The following is a 17,985-nucleotide window of genomic DNA, read 5'->3' on the forward strand; positions in this document are numbered from 1 at the left end:
TCAAGGGAAGAACTCCATGCAGGGATCTATATTCTGGTCTTGGGAGAAGGAAATGGTTTACCTGTTTAGAAGCCAAGATAAAATCGACCTAAGTTTCTTAGGCCCCATTAAGAAAGGTGAAATGTTTTCCTTTGTAATGAAAAAATTATTAGACCCTTGCAGTGTGCCTGTTCAACGAAAGGAACTAAGAACATGACATTTTGCATGCACTTGAGGAAGGAAAGGAAGAAGTGGAGACAGAGGTGTTTTCTCCACTCTTTCCTTTGACATTTAACCAAAGGTAACAAATAAAACTCAAGTACTTTTAAAGTCCAATGAAATAGGGAGAAATAAAAGTTGCACGTGACCTATGTAGGGAGTGAAATATTACTATTCTAAGGACCGTGGATACGGAGGATACTAGGGAGTAATGTTCCTTTCCTCTTTGTTACACGGGCCTACTTTATCATCATCGTGTTTTTGGAGGCTTCTAAAGGGGAAATTGTGCGGGTTTTTTTTTTCGTTTTTAAGAATCTGTTGACGGGAGGGGAGAAGGATGTTTTGGAAGAAAAAGGAATTAGGGATGGACGGTCCTCATCTGAGATAGGGAGTCCTCTTGAAGATGATGTCGATCTGTATGTCTCTACTGATGATGGTTCATGGGTTGACAGGAACGCACCTCAGACATTTGCAGCAAGGGAGAGATTTCTTCACTGAGAACAAAATTACTTGCAACTCTCAAAGTCTCTACAAACTAAGTTTCTGATGTTCTTAAGTTCAAGCTCTATTCGTTCAGGACAGTGTCACTTGCATCTAAAACAAGACCTTGCTTCCAGATCAACAGTAATGAAGATGCTTAAGGACAACCTCAGGTTCACATCGGACTTGGTAATGACTGGACAGCCGGCGATTTAGTGACGTAAACATGCTTGTTATCTCCTTTTGTCTATGCCACTGGGATCTTCATTTAGGATTATAATCCTGCATTCATTACTAAGTTTTCACCTTGTTTTTTTTTTAAGTGTAAGCTCAAACAATGCTTGGCCCAATGTTCACCGCAAAGAGAGTCCTATCCCAGTGGATGTAAGGCTGTATGTCAACATCAGAGTGGAGAGCTTAGGGGCACAGGACAGACAAAGAGCCTCTATTTCTGTGAGTCTCATGGTAATATACCATAGAAAACCTCTTTCACATACTAAGGACAAGAAATAAGTGGTGAAAATTAAGATCACAAGATAGAAAAAGAAGTTACGGTAGCTACCTACCAATCTACACACACACACACACACACACACACACACACAACTTCCTTCTATTTATGTGTTTAGCAATGAAAACAATGAAATAGAGCACCTTTAATTTCTTTTTTCCTGAGAGTTCAAACTACCATTATGTGGTGAGGGTGGAATGAATGAAACAATGCCAGCAGGTACAGAATCCTGACAACTGCAGAGGTGAATACACGTCTTCATCCCATTACTGATGCAAATTTTGCCAACTTGTGGAACATGAGGCATTTTGAATGGCAGTAAGTCTGCTTTAGCGATAACAAGCCTTACAGAATATATCAGAACCAACAGAGGCAAGCATGACCAGCCTGACAGGTGAATTACATTACCCTGGAGCTCCAGGAACTGAATAGTAGCGTGGTAAGATTCAAATACAGTTCAGGGATGGGGTAGGCATTCCTCTGCCACAGTTATTTCAGGGATCAAAGTTTAAAGCATAAACCTAACGATGTCGACCAGGTTCGTCTTTACAGATGAACTATTATCTGTAAGTTTCAAATCCGAGTGTCCAAGTACAAATCTAAAGTTGGCTTGCTTTAATGGAAAACTTTCAGGACAGTGATGAAGGTATCCCTTCAAATATTTTTCAAGTGCCTCGTGCATCCTGCACAGTACATATACGAATAAAGTATCATCTTGTTTTCTTCGTTGCTCAAGACTTCCTCACTAAGTAAAAAGTCCTCTGGGCTTAACTACTCCTTTTAAGAATCAAAATCCGAGTTCTCACGTGTGTGCATGAGTAGAGCTGAATCGATGCTGAAACATGCTTGACGGCTCCTATTTTCTGTGTCAATTATACTGAAAAGTGAAAACTGCTAAATGACACCTGAAATTTGAGCACCACCACTGGATTCTTTGATATTGAGCCAGATTTTAAATGTCTAAAAAAAATAGCCATACAAATGACCACACGGCAAGATTATTTATACTAACATTTATCAAGGGCCAACTCTATGTCAGGTGCTGTTGTGCGTGTTGGGGAGATAGCAGTCAACAACAAAAAAGCCCTGTATCCATGGAACTCCCATTCATATGGAGGTACACAGTCTAAACAAGTAAGTTAGGTATGTCACATGGTGAGGAACCTTCACGAGAGAGGATGAGTGGGGAACCTTCAGAAAGGGGAATCTTGGAAGCCTTCGTTGATGAGGTGCATTCGGGCAAAACCTGTAAGCACGTGACGGCATGACCCATGGATATACAAGAGAGGAAAGCAAACACAAAGACTTTCAGAGGGGAGTGTGACTGGCTTGCTCAAACACCAAGAAGGTCAGTGTTGACAGAAGGGAGTGACTGAGTACTGGGGGGGAGCATGCTTCCCTGCCCCAGGAATTTGGACTTGGTCACGTGACCTTCTTTGGCCAATGGAATGTTGGCAGATAGAAGGAGAGTTCTGTAACGTCCTTGGGTTGTTGGGCTTGTCCTCTTGTGCCGATGTCCTGTAAGGAGCGCATGGCCCAGAGAGCCTACTCATCCAGGAGGGTGGAGAGGGAGGTGGGACAGACCTGAATCCACCCTACAACTTGGAGTCAAGCCTAGATGAGCTGCAGCAGAACTCCAGCCGACCAAGAGGTGCATGAACGAGAAATACGTAACCTGAGGATTTTGTAATTATTTTGTCACACGGCAATAGGTGACTGTTACATACCATTGTAAGACATCAAACCAGAAAGCTACTAATATTTACACATCTTCTAATCACATACTCATGTGTAGGTATCACAGGCAACCCAGAAATGTGTTAAATAACACCAGTGACCACAGGTTCTCCCTTACCCCACACCCCCCCCCAAAGCCAGTTATTGAACAAGAAAATATTAAGTCCCAACTGTATACCCTAGGAATTTGGCCAGCCCTTATTCCTATTACCCTGTTTCACTGCCTGCTCAAACGGCATATTGTTAATGGTCAATGGATTCCATACTTAGTTAATGAAAGTGCTTTAACAATGGTTCAAGTAGATTCTACTCCACTCTGACTCCCACAAACATGTAAAACAAAATCCTGTCTGAATTATTAACTATAGCCTCCATAGCCTGTCTGAAGGTGGTCCAACAAAATGCCTGATACATTTACCAAAAAAAATGAACGCACCAAAGTAAGACAGGGTAAAGTTGGTTTGCTATGGACAAAATATTCTTTAAATCCTGACACTCACCATGGTTTTAGGCTTTACTTGAAGGCGTGATAGCCCATGTGACCCAATTCACTTTGCTCGACTGAAATGATCATGGTTCTACTTGCTAAAAAGCGACTTCGGCCAGGGCGGTTCAGTCATTTGAGCATCCCTGACTTGGGCTCAGGTCATGATCTCACAGTTTGTGGGTTTAAGCCCCATGCCGGGCTCTGTGCTAATGTGTGGAGCCCGCTTCGGATTCTGTCTCCCCCTTTCTCTGTCCCTCCCCTGCTTGTGCGCTCTCAAAATTAAACATTAAAAAAAAAAGTGACCAGCCAGAACCTATGTAGCCTATGCTGAAAAGATCTGCAAACCCTTTTATCTGTGATTTTGATGATACCTAAGCCAACTGCTTTCTCTGTATCAAATAGGAACAATGTGCTAGATTTTCTCTTAAAAGGGGAGCTGTATACAAACAACTACCCCCATCATTATTTTTCTTTAGATTACTAATGTAAATCACGTTACATCTTGAACCAGTTTCCAATTCGATGTATGATTACCTTATTACTTCTCTCTTTACTGCCTTTCTCCAATGGCTTTTTAAATTAGGCTTTAGGGTACCTGGTTTCAATTTTGACTACAATTGCTTTGTACGGGTTTTTAAATATATTCTAGTATCTAATGATGATGCCAATGATTAGCTGGTCAGTATGGAAGGGGGTCATTCCACACTGTGAATGATACAGTGAAAGGTAGTGACATTCAGAGCCAATATTCGTTTCAATTTATTTTTTTAGGTGTACAACATAATGATTTGAAATATGTATATATTGCAAATTGATGACTGTAACATTGGTCGCCAAAATACCTACACTTTTCTTGTGACAAGTACTTAAGATTTACTCACTTAGCCACTTTCAATTATACAGCACAGTACAGTATTGTTAATTGTCTCTATGCTGTATGTTACATCGCCAAAACTTATCAACGGAAGTTTCTACCTTTTGACCACCTTCACTCATCTCTCCCAACCCTGCCTATGGCCATCACTCATCTGGTTCTGTGTATCTATGAGTTTCCTTTTCTTTAGAGTTCACATATAAATGAGATCATGTATTTATCGTTTTCTAACTGAGTGTAGTTAGCATCATGCCTGCAAGGTCCATCCATGTTGTCACAAATGGCAGGATTTTATTCTCTTTTTTTTTTTTTTAATTTTTTTTTTCAACGTTTATTTATTTTTGGGACAGAGAGAGACAGAGCATGAACGGGGGAGGGGCAGAGAGAGAGGGAGACACAGAATCGGAAACAGGCTCCAGGCTCTGAGCCATCAGCCCAGAGCCTGACGCGGGGCTCGAACTCACGGACCGCGAGATCGTGACCTGGCTGAAGTCGGACGCTTAACTGACTGCGCCACCCAGGCGCCCCTATTCTCTTTGATGGTTTAATTTTCATTGAATACACACACACACACACACACACACACACACACACATTACATTTTCTCTATCGGTCACTGGACATGAAGGTTGATGCCATGTCTTGGCTATTATAACTGATGCTGCAGTGAACACTGTGGGTTCAGATATTTTTTTGAGGTAGTGATTATGCTTCCTTCAGATAAATACCCAGAACTGGAATTACTGGATCATGTAGTACTTGAACTTCTAAATTTTTGAGGAACCTCCATACTGTTTTCCATAGTGGCTGCACCAAGTTTGCATTCCTGCCACAATGCCCAAGAATTCCCTTTGCTCCACATCCTTACCAACACTTGTTATCTCTGGTCTTTTTGATGATAGCCATTCCACCAGGTGTGAGGTGAAATCTCATTATGATTTTGACATGTATTTCTCTGGACATGAGTGATGTTCAGCACTTTTTCATGTACCTTTTGGCCATCTATTTGAGAGCAGGAAGCATGTACCTGCTGGACATAAACATTGGAAAATGTCTATTTAGCTCTTCTGCTTATTTGAAAATCAGATTTTTTTTCTATTGAGTTGTAGGAGTTCATATATTTTGGATGATAATCTCTTATCAGATAAAGGATTTGCAAATCTCTTCTTCCATTCCATAGGTTGCCTTTTTCGTTGATGGTGTCTTCTGCCGTGCAGAAGGTTTTCAGTTGAATGTAGTCCTCCTTGTTTGCTTTTGCTTAACTGTGCTTGTGGTGCTAAATCTAAAAAGTCCTTGCTGAGGCAGATGGCAAGGAGCTTACCTCCTAAGACTTGTATTGTTTCAGGTCATATGTTCAAGTCTTTAACCCATTTTGAGTTGGGTTTTGTGCAAGGTACAAGAGAGTAGTCTAGCTTCATTCTTTTGCCTATGGATATCCAGTTTTCCCAACACCATTCACTGAAGAGACTTTCTTTTCCCCATTGTATATCCTTGGCTCCTTTGTCATAGATAAATTGCGTATACATGCACGGGTTTATTTCTGGGCTTTCTACTCCGTTGCGTCGATCTTTCAGTTTGATTTTAAATGTCAATACCACATTGTCTGGACCATTACGGCTTGGTAATATGGTTTGAGATCAGGAACCATCATGCCTCCAGCTTTGGTCTTTGTCAAGATTGCTTTGGCTATTGGGGGTCTTTGGTGGTTCCGTGCCTATTTTAGGATTGGTCTGTTTCTGTGAAAAATACCACTGGGATTTTGATAGGGACTGCATTAACTCAAATGCTTTATGTAGGATGGATATTTTAACAATATTCTTTTAACCCATGAGCATAAAATAGCTCTCCATTGTTTGCATCTTCTTTCATCATTCTTCCATCGATGGTTGATAGCTTTCACTGTACAGGTCTTTCAGCACCTTCATTAAATGTATTCCCAGGTGTTTTATGTATTTACTTTTTGATGTAAATGGGGTTGTTGTCTTAATTTCTCTTTCTGATAGCTTGTTATTAGCGTAGAGAAACAACAGGTTTCTGGATATTGATTTTGTATCCTGCAACTTTACTGAATTCAGTTATTAGTGCTAACTAATCATTAGCGGGTGGAGTCTTTAGGCTTTTCTCTATATAAAACACGTTGTCTGCAAACTGGGGTCATTTTTGTCCTTCCTTTATGATTTGGATGGCTGGTTTTTGTTTTTCTTCAGTGATTGTTCTGGCTATGACTTCCAATACTATGTTGCATCAAAGCAGTGGGAGTGGACACCCTTGTGTTGTTCCCGGTCCTGGAGGAAAAGCTTTGTTTTTCACTGTGGAGCATGATGTTGGCGGTGGGCTTGTTCCATATGGCCTCTATTATGCTGATGTATATTCCCTCTATGCCCACTGGGTGATACTTTTTATCATGGATGGATATTGAATTTTGTCAAATGCCTTTTCTTCCCCTACTGAAAGGATTGTCCGATTTTAATCCTCGGTGGCATTGCTGTGTTGTGTCATATTGATTTGCAGACGTTGAACCATTCTTGCATCCCTGGAATGAATCCCACTGGATCGTGGTATACGATCCTTGTATTATATTGTGGAATTTGTTTGGCTAACATTTGCCGAGGTTTTTGCATCTGTCTTTATCGTGGATATTGGCCTATCATTTTCTTCTTTTGTGGTGTCCTTGTCTGGTTGTGGTAGCAACGTAATGCTACCCTCGTAAAATGAGCCTGGGAGTGTTCCCGCCTCTTCAATTTTTTGGAAGTGTGAAAAGGATACATATGAACTCTTTATATGTTTGGTAGAATTCACCTGAGAAGCCATGTGGTCCTGGACTTTTGTCGCTTGGAGGGTTTGTGATTACCAATTCAACCTCCTTATGAGTAACGGGTCTTGCCAAATCTTGTATTTCTTCATGACCCAGTCTTTGTAGGTTGCGGTATTCTAGGAATTTATCCATCCGTCTCTCCGAGGTTGTCGAGGTAGTGGGCGTATAATTGTTTTTAAGCGTCTCTTACGATCCTTTGTATTTAGGACAATCTGTTTTATTATCTCCTTTTCTTGTTTTAATTTTAAATTCCAGTACACATACAGTGTTATGTTAGTTTCAGGTGTTCAATATAGTGATTCAACAATTCCATACATCCGTGATGCTCATCATAATAAGTAAACTCCTTAATCCCCATCACCTATTACATCTCCTCTTTGATTTCTAATTTTGACTCCTTTTCTTTTGGTGAGTGTAGCTAAACGTTTGTCTATTTTTATCTTTTCAAAAACTGAGCTCTTAGTGTCATTGATCTTGCCTTTTTTTGATGCTATTCCCTTTATTTCCACTCTGATCTTTATTTCCTTCCTTCTCTTAACTTTGGACTTTGTTCTTCTTTTTCTACTTGCGTGAACTGTAAAGTTAGGTTGTTTGAGACTTCTCTGGTGTCATGGTGTAAGTATTTATCATTGTGAACTCCCTCTTTGAACTACTTTTGCTGTGTCCCATAAATTTTGGTACGTTGTTTCCACTTTCATTTGTCTCCAGGTATTTTTTAAATTTCTCTTTTGATTTCTCTTTGACCCACTGGTTGTTGAGGAGCATGTTGTTTAATCACCTATTTGGGAATTGTCTAGTTTTCTTCTTGTAACTGATTTCTAGTTTCAGACCATTGTGGTCAGAAAAGATGCTTGATTTCAATCTTCTTAAACTTACTAACACTTGTTTGGTGGCCTCTAACATAGGATGTATCCTGGAGATGGTTCCAATTACGCTTTAGAATGTATATTCTGTTTCTGGGTATCTAAGTTATCAGTTAAGTCCAGTGTTTGCCTACTGATTTTCTGTCTGTATGATTTATCCATTAATAAAGAGGGGAATATTAACGTCCCCTACTTGTACTGTATTACTGTCAATTTCTCCCTTTAGGTCTGTTAACATTTGCTGTATATATTCTAGTGCTTCTATGTTGGGTTCATAAATACATACAAATGTCATATCCTTATTGGACTGTCCCCTTATTACCTAGTGCCCTTTTTTGTGTGTCTCTTATGACAGTCTCTGTTTTTAAGCCTATTGTGTCTGATGGAAGTAAAGCCATCCCAGCTTTGTTTTGGTTTCATTTCCATGGAGTATCCTTCTCCATCCCTTTACTTTCAGTCTGCATGTGTCCTTGTATGTGAAGTGAGTCTCTTATAGGCAGCACGTAGATGGGAGTTCCTAAAAATTCGGGTAGAGTTGATATGCAATGTCACATTAGTCATTGAACTTCTCCGTACCTTACGCTATGCTCACAAGTGTAGCTCCCATCTGTCACCATACAATGCTATCATTGACTACATTCCCTGGGCTGTGCCTTTTATTCCTTGACTTAATCATCCCATAACCGGAAGACTGTTACTTCCCACTCACCTTCACCCACCTTGCCCCATCCTTTACTGCTGTCTCCTCTGGCAGCCATCAGTTTGTTCTCTGTATTTATCGGTCTGACTCTGACTCTTGTTTGTTCATTTATTGTGTTTTTTAGAGTCCACATCTGAGCGAAATCACAAGGTGCTGGTCCTTTTCAGTCTTCTGTGAGTTAGCACACTGGAGTCCTGGGTGGGGCTTTTTAGATTGTAGGTTTCAGTCTGTTTTCATTTAAAGTAATATCTCAGGGGCACCTGGGTGGCTCAGTCAAGCCTCCAACTCTTGGCTTTAGCTTAGGTCACGATCTCATGGCTTCATGGGTTCGAGCTCCACATCGGGCTCTGCGCTGGCAGTGCACAGGCTGCTTGGGATTCTCTCTCGCAAGAGAAAGAAACTTAAATAATTTTTCATAGGTATGCACTTGCTTTCAAAATTGTTTTCTGGCTATTTTGTATTTCCTTTGTTCTCTTGCTCTCTTCCTCTGTGATTTGATCTTCTGTAGTCATGTGCCTTATCTTTTATGTGTCTACCAAAAGTTTTTGTGTTGTGGTTACCATGAGGCTTATATAAAATCTATGTGTCATAGTCTGTTTAAAGTTGGTAACAACTTAGTTTGAATGCATTCTAAAACTCTCCATCTTTGGGGCGCCTGGGTGGCTCAGTCGGATGAGCGTCCGACTTCGGCTCAGGTCATGATCTAGTGGTTCGTGAGTTCAAGCCCCGTGTCGGGCTCTGTGCTGCCAGCTCAGAGTCTGGAGCCTGCTTCGGATTCTGTGTCTCCCTCCCTCTCTCTCTCCTCCCCTTCCCTGTTGATGCTCTGTCTCTGTCTCAAAAATAAATAAAAAACAAAAAAAAAATAAATAAAAACTCTCCATTTTTACTCCTCTCTCAACATTTTACACTTTTGACGACACAATTTATATCTTTTTATCTAGTGCATCCATTAATGAATCATTGTTATTTTTACTACTTTTGCCTTTTAACGTTCATATGAAATTTCTAAGCGATTAACCTACCACTATTACAGCATTATTCTGAATGTAATGATGTATTTACCTTTACCAGTAAGGTTTATATTTTCATATATGTTCCTGTCACTAATTAGTGCCCTTTGAGCTTAAAGAAGCCCCTTTGGCCTCTCTTGGAAGACTGGCCGAGTGGTGTGAATTCCATCAGCTTGTGTGGAAAACTCTTCTATCTTTGCTTTACTTCTGCAGGACAGTTTTGCCGAACAGAGTATTGTGGATGGCAGTTTTGTTCTTTCAGCACTTGGAATATATCATTGAACTCCATTCTGACCTGCAGAGTTTGTGCTGACAAATCTGGTGGTCTTACATGGGTTCCCTTGTACTTCACACATTTTCTTGGCTGCTTAAGATTCTCTCCTTGTCTGTATCTTCTGACAAGTTAATTATAACGTGTCTGGGTGTGTGTCTCTTAATTCCTCTTACTTGGAACTCTCTGGGCTCCCGGATCTGGATGTCTGTTTCCTTGCTCAAGTGAGGCAAGTTTTTTGACCCTTTCTTTCTTTCTCTGCTCCTCTGAGACCCCTCTAACGTGAATATTTGTCAGCTTGATCGTATTCTAGAAGTCTCTTAGGCCATTTTCAGTCTTTGCTCTTCTGATGGGTGGATTCCACTGTCCTGTCTGGGACTGCTCATCCATTCTTTGAGTATATGTCATCTGTTACTGAACCCCTCTCAAGTATTTTTCAGCTCAATTATTGTATTCTTCAGCTTTGTGGTTTCAACTGGGTACTGTCTTCTATTTTCTCTGTCTTTGGTGAAGTTTTCACCTTAGCTGCGTTGCTCCCGAGACCGTGATGAGCATCACTAGGACCATCGTTTTGAACTCTATCAGTAAAATCACTCATGTCCACTTCATTAACATCTCTTTTGAGGTTTTGTTTTGTTCTTTGATTTGCAACATCTCCCCTTCCATTTTCCTTGACAGTCTGTGTTGGTGTCTATGCACTGGAGAAAACAGCCACCTCTCCCAGTCTTGGACTGGTTTAAAATCCTTGTAGACGAATCTTCTCTTTCAACTCTGCCCTAGCTCTTGGTTGTCTCTCAAACATTTGTGTTTGTCCAAGCAGCTCTCTTGGTTCTTAGTGGCACCCAGTGATTGAGGGCAAGCCAAGACCTGTCAGTGTGCCAAGGGGGAGGATCTCAGCCAGCAGCTTTTCAAGCCTGCGGATCTACTTTGTTCAGGGCAAGGCTGGGAGGTGGGAGGGGGTGTTGGTTCCCTGTGCTCTGAGCCCCGAGGGAGAGCCGTTTACATTTTTTTGTTGGCCACCATCCCACCGAACCTGTGAACACAAGCCCTACTGGCCACTGAATCCGGATGATCAAGCTCTGTGTCTCCCGGGTGGCATCCTTGAAAACCAAGAGATGGCACGTGACCTGGAGGGAGGAGGCGGGAGGGCAGCAAGATGGTAACCGCCAGCCTCCACCTTCGCTGGGGAGTATTTCAGGTGGCCCCTGTGTGTGTGTGTTAAGTTAGAAGCCTACTCCTCAGGCTGAAGCTGTTGTGATAAATAAGGCAGCCTCTCTGAAGACTGAGTGGGTGTATTTTACTCTGTTGCCCCTGCGCGGAGCCCCGAGGGGTTAGCCATGGTGAGTCCGTGTGAGCCCTTGGCTATCTTGGACTCATGCCCTGTTGAATTGAAAGCCACATGTTCTGGGGGCCCATCTCTCAGGCAGGAGTCTGGAAAGCTGGGGCATCAGATGAGAGCTTCAGAGCTCTCCCCGGGAAAGCCGTGAGCTCCTTTCCAGTTGCGTGTTGCCACACGGGGGCTGGAGTTTATGACGGCATTGCGTTGTGTCTCAGCCTCCCCTACCTGTTTCAACGTGGGGTGTTTGTCCCCCCCGCCGTTTGTCTGCAATGTGTAGGAGTCACTGACATGTGCTGGGTTTCTTTCAGAGGGAATTGTTCCGTATGCAGTTATAGATTTGGTATGTCTGTGGGAGGAGGTAATTTCAGGACTCTGCTATCGCCATCTTTAACCAGAACCTCCAAGTAAACCTGTTAAGTATGTGGATTGTTTCTCTGTCTACACAAGGATGTGTTGTGCTTGCTTTCTAAAACGAACGCTTCTTGCGTAGACGGGGCTCGGCTAGACAAGGTAGGAGAGGGTTGATTTATGGAGGCGGGCAACATATTTAGGACCTTGTTTGTGGTCGTGATGGGGGCCGACGCATATGTCCAAACTCATCCAGACATATACATGTGTGCATTTCGTGGTGTAACACACTCTTCAAGAAAGTGAAAAAAATCAAAAGAAGGTAGGTAAAGGAAGAAAGGAACACTGAGGAGTGTTCTAGATCATAGGTGACTAGGATGAAATGAGAACTAACTGCAAATGTGACCCTTCCCTGGATGCTGAATGAAAAAAAATAGAAAGCTATAAAGAATATTACCGGCAGAACTGGGGCTATTTCAATTTCAATTATGTAGACTATTGTATCAGTGTTAATTTCCTGTGTGATAATTCTTTAGTTAAAACAATTTTTAACGTCTATTTGTGAGAGGGAGGGAGTGCGTGTGTGAGCAGGGGAGGGCCAGAGGGAGAAAGAGAGGATTGGAAGCAGGCTCTGAGCTATCGGTGCACAGCCCGATGTGGGGCTCAAACTCACAAACTGGGACATCATGACCTTGGCCGAAGTCGGATGCTTAACTGGCTGAGCCACCCAGGCCCCCCCTTCTGTGTGATAATTCTGTAAGAGAGGACCTTTAGTCTTAGAAGATAGGTGGTGAAGTGTCATTATGTGTGGAATGTAATTATTAAATGTGCCAGTTAAATATACAAACCAACAAACTCTGCACATATATAATAGGCACTTACACTGTAAACATACACAGGATGCATACAGAGGTGTATGCACAGAAAGCAAATGTGGCAACATGTTCAATTAACTCCAATTCTGCCATAGTTTGAAATTACTCTGAATAAGAAGCTAGGGAACCTCTTTACCCAAAGAAGATGAAAAAGTGGGAAGAAGGTACGGGGTAGTCAGCAATTAGGACTTGTCACTAAGTCACAGACCCCTGTAATATGTAGTTCACGAAAGCCAAAAGAAGGTAGACTTTGTTAATTTGTCTCTTCCAACACAATGTAAGCTTCGTGATGTTGTCCCCGTCACAGAACGTACGGGAAGCCACATATGGTATGCAGAGACTTCACAGTGCTGAGTACCTGGCGGTTGCCGGAAGCACTCTAACTCATTAGGTCGCCTGGGACGACACGTGAAAAAGTCACTGGGAGACTCTCTGTAAAGAATGCAGCGTGGTTCTGCAACTCCCAGCCTTGTCGCTGCTCGGACACTCAAAGCAGGAAGAATCGGGCTGCACTCACTCACATACTCGCATGCACCCTTCGAGAAGATGGTTACAGGGCTGGACAAACACCAAAAACACAGCCAGTCCACTTGCCACTGGCCAGTTAGCCTAAAGGCACCATGTACAGCTCTTCTGCCCCAACCGTCTCGGCTCTCCAAATCGTCAGGACCACAACCTGACGGGTACTGTCATTTGGGTGCTTTTTGGACACACTGCCTCTGTGCCAGTGATGACAGGCCTCGATAATTAATGCTCCTGAGCTCCCAGGGGTCTGAATCTCACTTGTTAAAAATAGGCAACTCAGTTTCGCATGCTTTGCTTATGACTGCAAAGGAAGGGGAAATCCTGCAGCGGGAAATAACAAGGAAGGCCCACGACCTCTGTTGTTTTTGGAGTTTATAGACTTTTCAAAGACATCTATTTGTTCATGTGCTGAGCTATCACTTTCGGTCGCAACCGTCCGTTGTATTCAGATCTCACGGGGAGACAGGGAATCTGATGCCGACACTGCCCTGCATCCCGGGGGTGCGATAAAGCCAGGAAGAGTGTTTCCCACACATTCTCTTCCTTCACAGAAGCACTGGAACCTGGCTTTCCTACGAGATTTGACTTCTCTGGAGGAACACAGGACTCTGCCCACGGCTTGAAGGTCTTAAAATTCATCAGATTTGTGTCCACTGCCCTCTTGCCCTCTTCAGGGCCCTCATCTTCCTTCCTCTATTCCTAAGAACCTCACTACCGTCTGAAGAGCCCAACAATCCGGGTCTCCTCAAACCCATGAAAAGCAGCCCTCAATGGTCTCCATGTAGCAGCAGCTCACATGGGCAGGGCTTGAAAGCATTTTACATTCATCATGTCCAACTTTCCAATTTCCCAGACCATGGTCCCTGATCACCACAGAACTCACATCCTTCACTCTTCCTGTCCGTCCCACCAATTTTGGTTGGGCACTTGGCCTCTCTGTATGCTCACCTATGGAACATCTTCAGTATAAATGAAGTATAAAATGAATTCGTCAACACACCAGGATACCAGAGGTCTACGGGTGAGGGATCAAGGAGAACACGCGTCTCTTCCCTTCCCGGAGGTGAGATCGAGAGGGTCAAGTATAACCAGTCTCGGCCCAGGGACAAGGAAACAGAAAACACGGGGTCTGCCTCATGCTGTGCCTTGAGAGAGAAGGAGAAAGGAGGTGGACAGACCAAGTATTTGGGGTCTTCACGACCCGCTCCCGCATGTCGAAGTCTAGCAGGGCAGGAAAATCCAACAGGCAGATGGCTGGTGACCCTCTACCATCATTTATGTCTTATGCCCTCCAGTTTTCTTCGAACCCCGTCCTAGCAGAGAACACTGCTGAAAAACCCTAGACCGTGTCCTCAACAAATTCATCCTCTACTCCAGTCCTTGTTGTTACTTAGTCACGTTTCCTGAGCGTCTTCGCTTTGCTTCAGCCTCCCTCGTCTTCGAGATGACCCAGTCCTTTACTTCCCTGAAGAGACAGAAATCCTCTAACTTCCCTCGTCTCGGCTGCAAATGCTTTCTCAGAAGCGGCTCGTGCATTTACGTGGTGCAACGCGCTGTAATTTGTTTTCTGCGTTTGACCTTGTGCCCGCATCTTCCTCCTACCTGCTTGCCACTCCTTCACTACCCCGTCATCCAAATGGAGGTCTGCCTCCGGACACCGGATCCCAGCACCTTCGTGACCTGCTTCTCCGCTCACGCCTTGCAGCTGTCGACTCTGTGGAAGGCGCCATCAAAGCCCCGAGCCCTTCCTTTCACGCCAGTTACGGACCTGCGCTTCAACTCCTTCCTGCACATGACTTGGACCTGCCAGTTTCTCACAGTATGTCCCCAAAGGGATGACTATCTTCTTCCAACCAAGTGGCCTCGGCTCGGTTCCCAGTCAGGCCTGGAGCCCCAGGCACCGTATTTTCAGATCCTAGTCTCGCAGTCCTGTCTTCCCACCCATCCCTGATGTCTCTCAAGCCTAGACTCTGAACAACCATAACTGGGCCTTTTGTGTTTGCCTCTTGATCTCTCTCTCCACCTATAAAAGTTTTCCTCTGGGCCGGAGACAGCTGCCAGAATAGATCTTTTGAGACACTGCGTACCTGGGAAACAGGATTTTCAGTGGCTCGCCAACACTGACCAGTAGGAGTCAAACACCTTTGCCCAACACTCGGGTCACTGTACTGTGATCCCAGCCTTCCTCTGTGGCATTATTTCCTGCCTTCCTGCTTGGACCAGATTTCTCTACAGGAGTTCTGAGCCCTTGGCCCAAGGTCTTCATTTTCACTTAACGTCATTCCTTCTTCAAAGAGTGCTCGCTTCCTCCTTCACCCTTCAAAACTGTTCACAGAAAGCAATTCAGGGTAAAGCCTTTTCTGGCCTCCAAAATGAATGGAACTTAAAGACTAGACGGCCTTATTCCTTTTTATAATTTTCTTTCGTTATTCTAGAAAGGGGGGGAGAGAGGAGGAGGGAGGCAATCTCGGACAGGCTCCAGGCTCATCACAGAAGCTGACACGGGGCTTGACCCCACGACCTTGGGATTGCGACCTGAGCCAAAATCAAGAGTCAGATGCTCAACTGGCTGAGCCAGCCAGGCTGTCCCACGTTGCCTTGTTCTGAGTAACGGAACGGCGGGCCCTTTGAGGGGCCCTGGACCGTGTGACTCATTTTTGTAGGCCGAAGACATTTATGACCGTGCCTTGTACGGGGCAGACAGTAGGTGATTCGGTTCATGATGTGAACCTCCGAGCAAACAATTCACCATTTCCAGCCCCGAAGGGAAAACAAACCGCAGGAGTAGCTAAGACACTTACCCATGGATTCCGAAGTCTGACTGCCAACCACCCGGAGCAGCATAGGCTGACTGCTGTCTGACCTCTGAAGAGAGGTAGAAGGAGAAGACACCGTTGTACCATTCACCTTGGCCTCGGCCTGGGGCTAAGGTATCCAGGAAAAAAAACAGAATTAGTTTTCATAATAAGCACTCCAATAATTGTATACGTTTAAAATGAGCGTACTCAGGACTCAGAAATTATAAGCTTTTTTACTTAGAAACTTGCCAAGTTTTGCTGTTGATAAAGCTCCGCAGATGACGTCTTTGTATCTGAACTGTCCCCCCCTTATACATTTGAAAAGGAATGATCGCTCCATTGGAACGAGATCTATAAGATCACGAGACCCGATGACTGAACGACTTAGAAGGTCGTGTGATGGGGAAACCATGTGAGACCTCAAAAACGTAATGGAGAATGCATACTTTTCTGCATTGAGTAACGAGATGGAGGGAACACATCTCAAACTTCAAAAATGCCACAAAGCTGGGACTCCGTGCGGGTAGAGCCTACCGCAGTGCATGCTCTTGCTAGGTTTTCAATGGAGGCTTCCAAAGGGAGGTTTTAAGAACTAGAAACCAGGGCGCCCGGGGGGGGACTCAGTCGGTCAAGCGTCCGACTTCGGCTCGCGGGTTCGTGAGTTCGAGCCGCGTACCGGACCCTGTGCTCACGGCTGGGAGCCTGGAGCCCGCCTCGGCTTCCGTGTCTCCCTTTCTTTCTGTCCCTCCCCTGCTCAAACCAAAAAAAAAAAGAACTCCGTTTCAAGAGGGCACGATCTTCATTGGCTTTTAGGAGACGGGTGGAAACCTTCCGGTATTTATTTCCCAGCTCCACTTCGAGTGGCTCAAACACACAAATATACAGTGGTTTCCCCCGTCTTCTTACAGCCCTCGACAGCCAGCGCTTGGCTAGGCACCTACAGAGCACTCGAGAAACGGATACTCGGCGAGACTCTGAAAAGGCCCCCGAGCCCTACTGCCTAGGGCCGGGGCCGGGGGACAAAGGACGCGGCGGCTGCGCCGCGCGGGGGAGAGACGCGCGCCTCACTTGCTCCAGCAGCTGCCGGAGCCGCTGTAACTGCGACTCCAGCTGCTTGTTGTGGTCTTCTAGGATCTGCATCCTGGCCTCCAGGCGGCCCTTGTGCTGACGCAGGAGCTTGGCCTCGGCAATGAGCTCGGCGTCCCGGGGACTCTGGGGAGAAGTGGGCATCATCTCGGGAGGGGACGGCAGTGGGGACAGGCCTTTATGCTCGTGCTGCTGCTTGAGACGGTCATACTCGGCTTGCAGGTTCCTGTGGGCGTCAAAAAAAGTAAAAAAAAAAAAAAAAAAAAACAACAACAAGATCAAGTTGAACATCGCCTTCGGGTTTCCTAGAGGGCAGAGAGCTACATCTGACCACCACCAAACACAACGGCAAGCGAAAGAGAGGTACTCAATGAATGGTTTTCATGAGGACGATCAAACAAAATAAAATTGGAGGCTTCCGCCCGGTGTGGGGAGAGGCTTTTCAACCTTTTTATTTTACACGAAAGGCCTTGTAAGTGCCACATTCAGATGAATGAGCGGCAATGGGTTTAGTCATTTTGCAACCGTTTCTTTCTGATGTCATGAGATCCCAAGTTTTTACCTCCGTCAACACTTGGGTTGGCTTCAAACAAAATCAAACATGTTCCACAGCAGTGTTTAACAGCATAGTAGGAGCGTGGCTGTGACCCACCCCACGCTTGTAATAAATGTGACCTATGCCGTATTCGCCTCAAAAATTTTTGGAAGACATAAAGTCGCAGCTTTCCTATGTCCTCTCCTCAACATCGAATCTCAGTCCCTCGGCCCCACCGTTTCCAAGGAGATAATGCCGTCCTGAATTCCAGGTCTGTCATTACCATGAATGTATCCACAAATACTAGGTTGAACTTGGCAAAGATGCTGGTCTGGGGCTGGTTTTTTTTTTTTAACCTACAAAAATGGCCATTTCCTGGGATTCAATCTCACAGCATTATTTGGCAATGTTCTTAGACTTTAAGAACATTATGTTCAAGAACGTACGTACCATTCTAAGAGTCGCTTTTTGCCTTCCACACCGTTTTGGAGATTTCTCCATGTTGATACATAATAGTTGGTGATTTTAAGTGC

At 44.3% G+C, this 17,985-nt stretch overlaps 1 protein-coding gene across 20 annotated transcripts in view; it reads right to left on the reverse strand.

Annotated features, from left to right (window-relative positions):
- Positions 1–17,985, reverse strand: part of DMD (dystrophin) — a 2,379,610-nt gene that overhangs the window by 16,005 nt on the left and 2,345,620 nt on the right. For all 20 annotated transcript variants that reach the window (XM_045050793.1, XM_045050788.1, XM_045050791.1 and 17 more), the window contains 2 exons: positions 16,900–17,143; positions 15,835–15,958 (listed from right to left, as the gene is read on the reverse strand). In XM_045050793.1, coding sequence (XP_044906728.1) covers positions 15,835–15,958; positions 16,900–17,143 — 368 coding nt within the window. The remainder of the gene's footprint in view (positions 1–15,834; positions 15,959–16,899; positions 17,144–17,985) is intronic.

Source organism: Felis catus, chromosome X (genome assembly GCF_018350175.1).
Source record: "Felis catus isolate Fca126 chromosome X, F.catus_Fca126_mat1.0, whole genome shotgun sequence".
In the NCBI taxonomy this organism is placed as follows: domain Eukaryota; kingdom Metazoa; phylum Chordata; class Mammalia; order Carnivora; family Felidae; genus Felis; species Felis catus.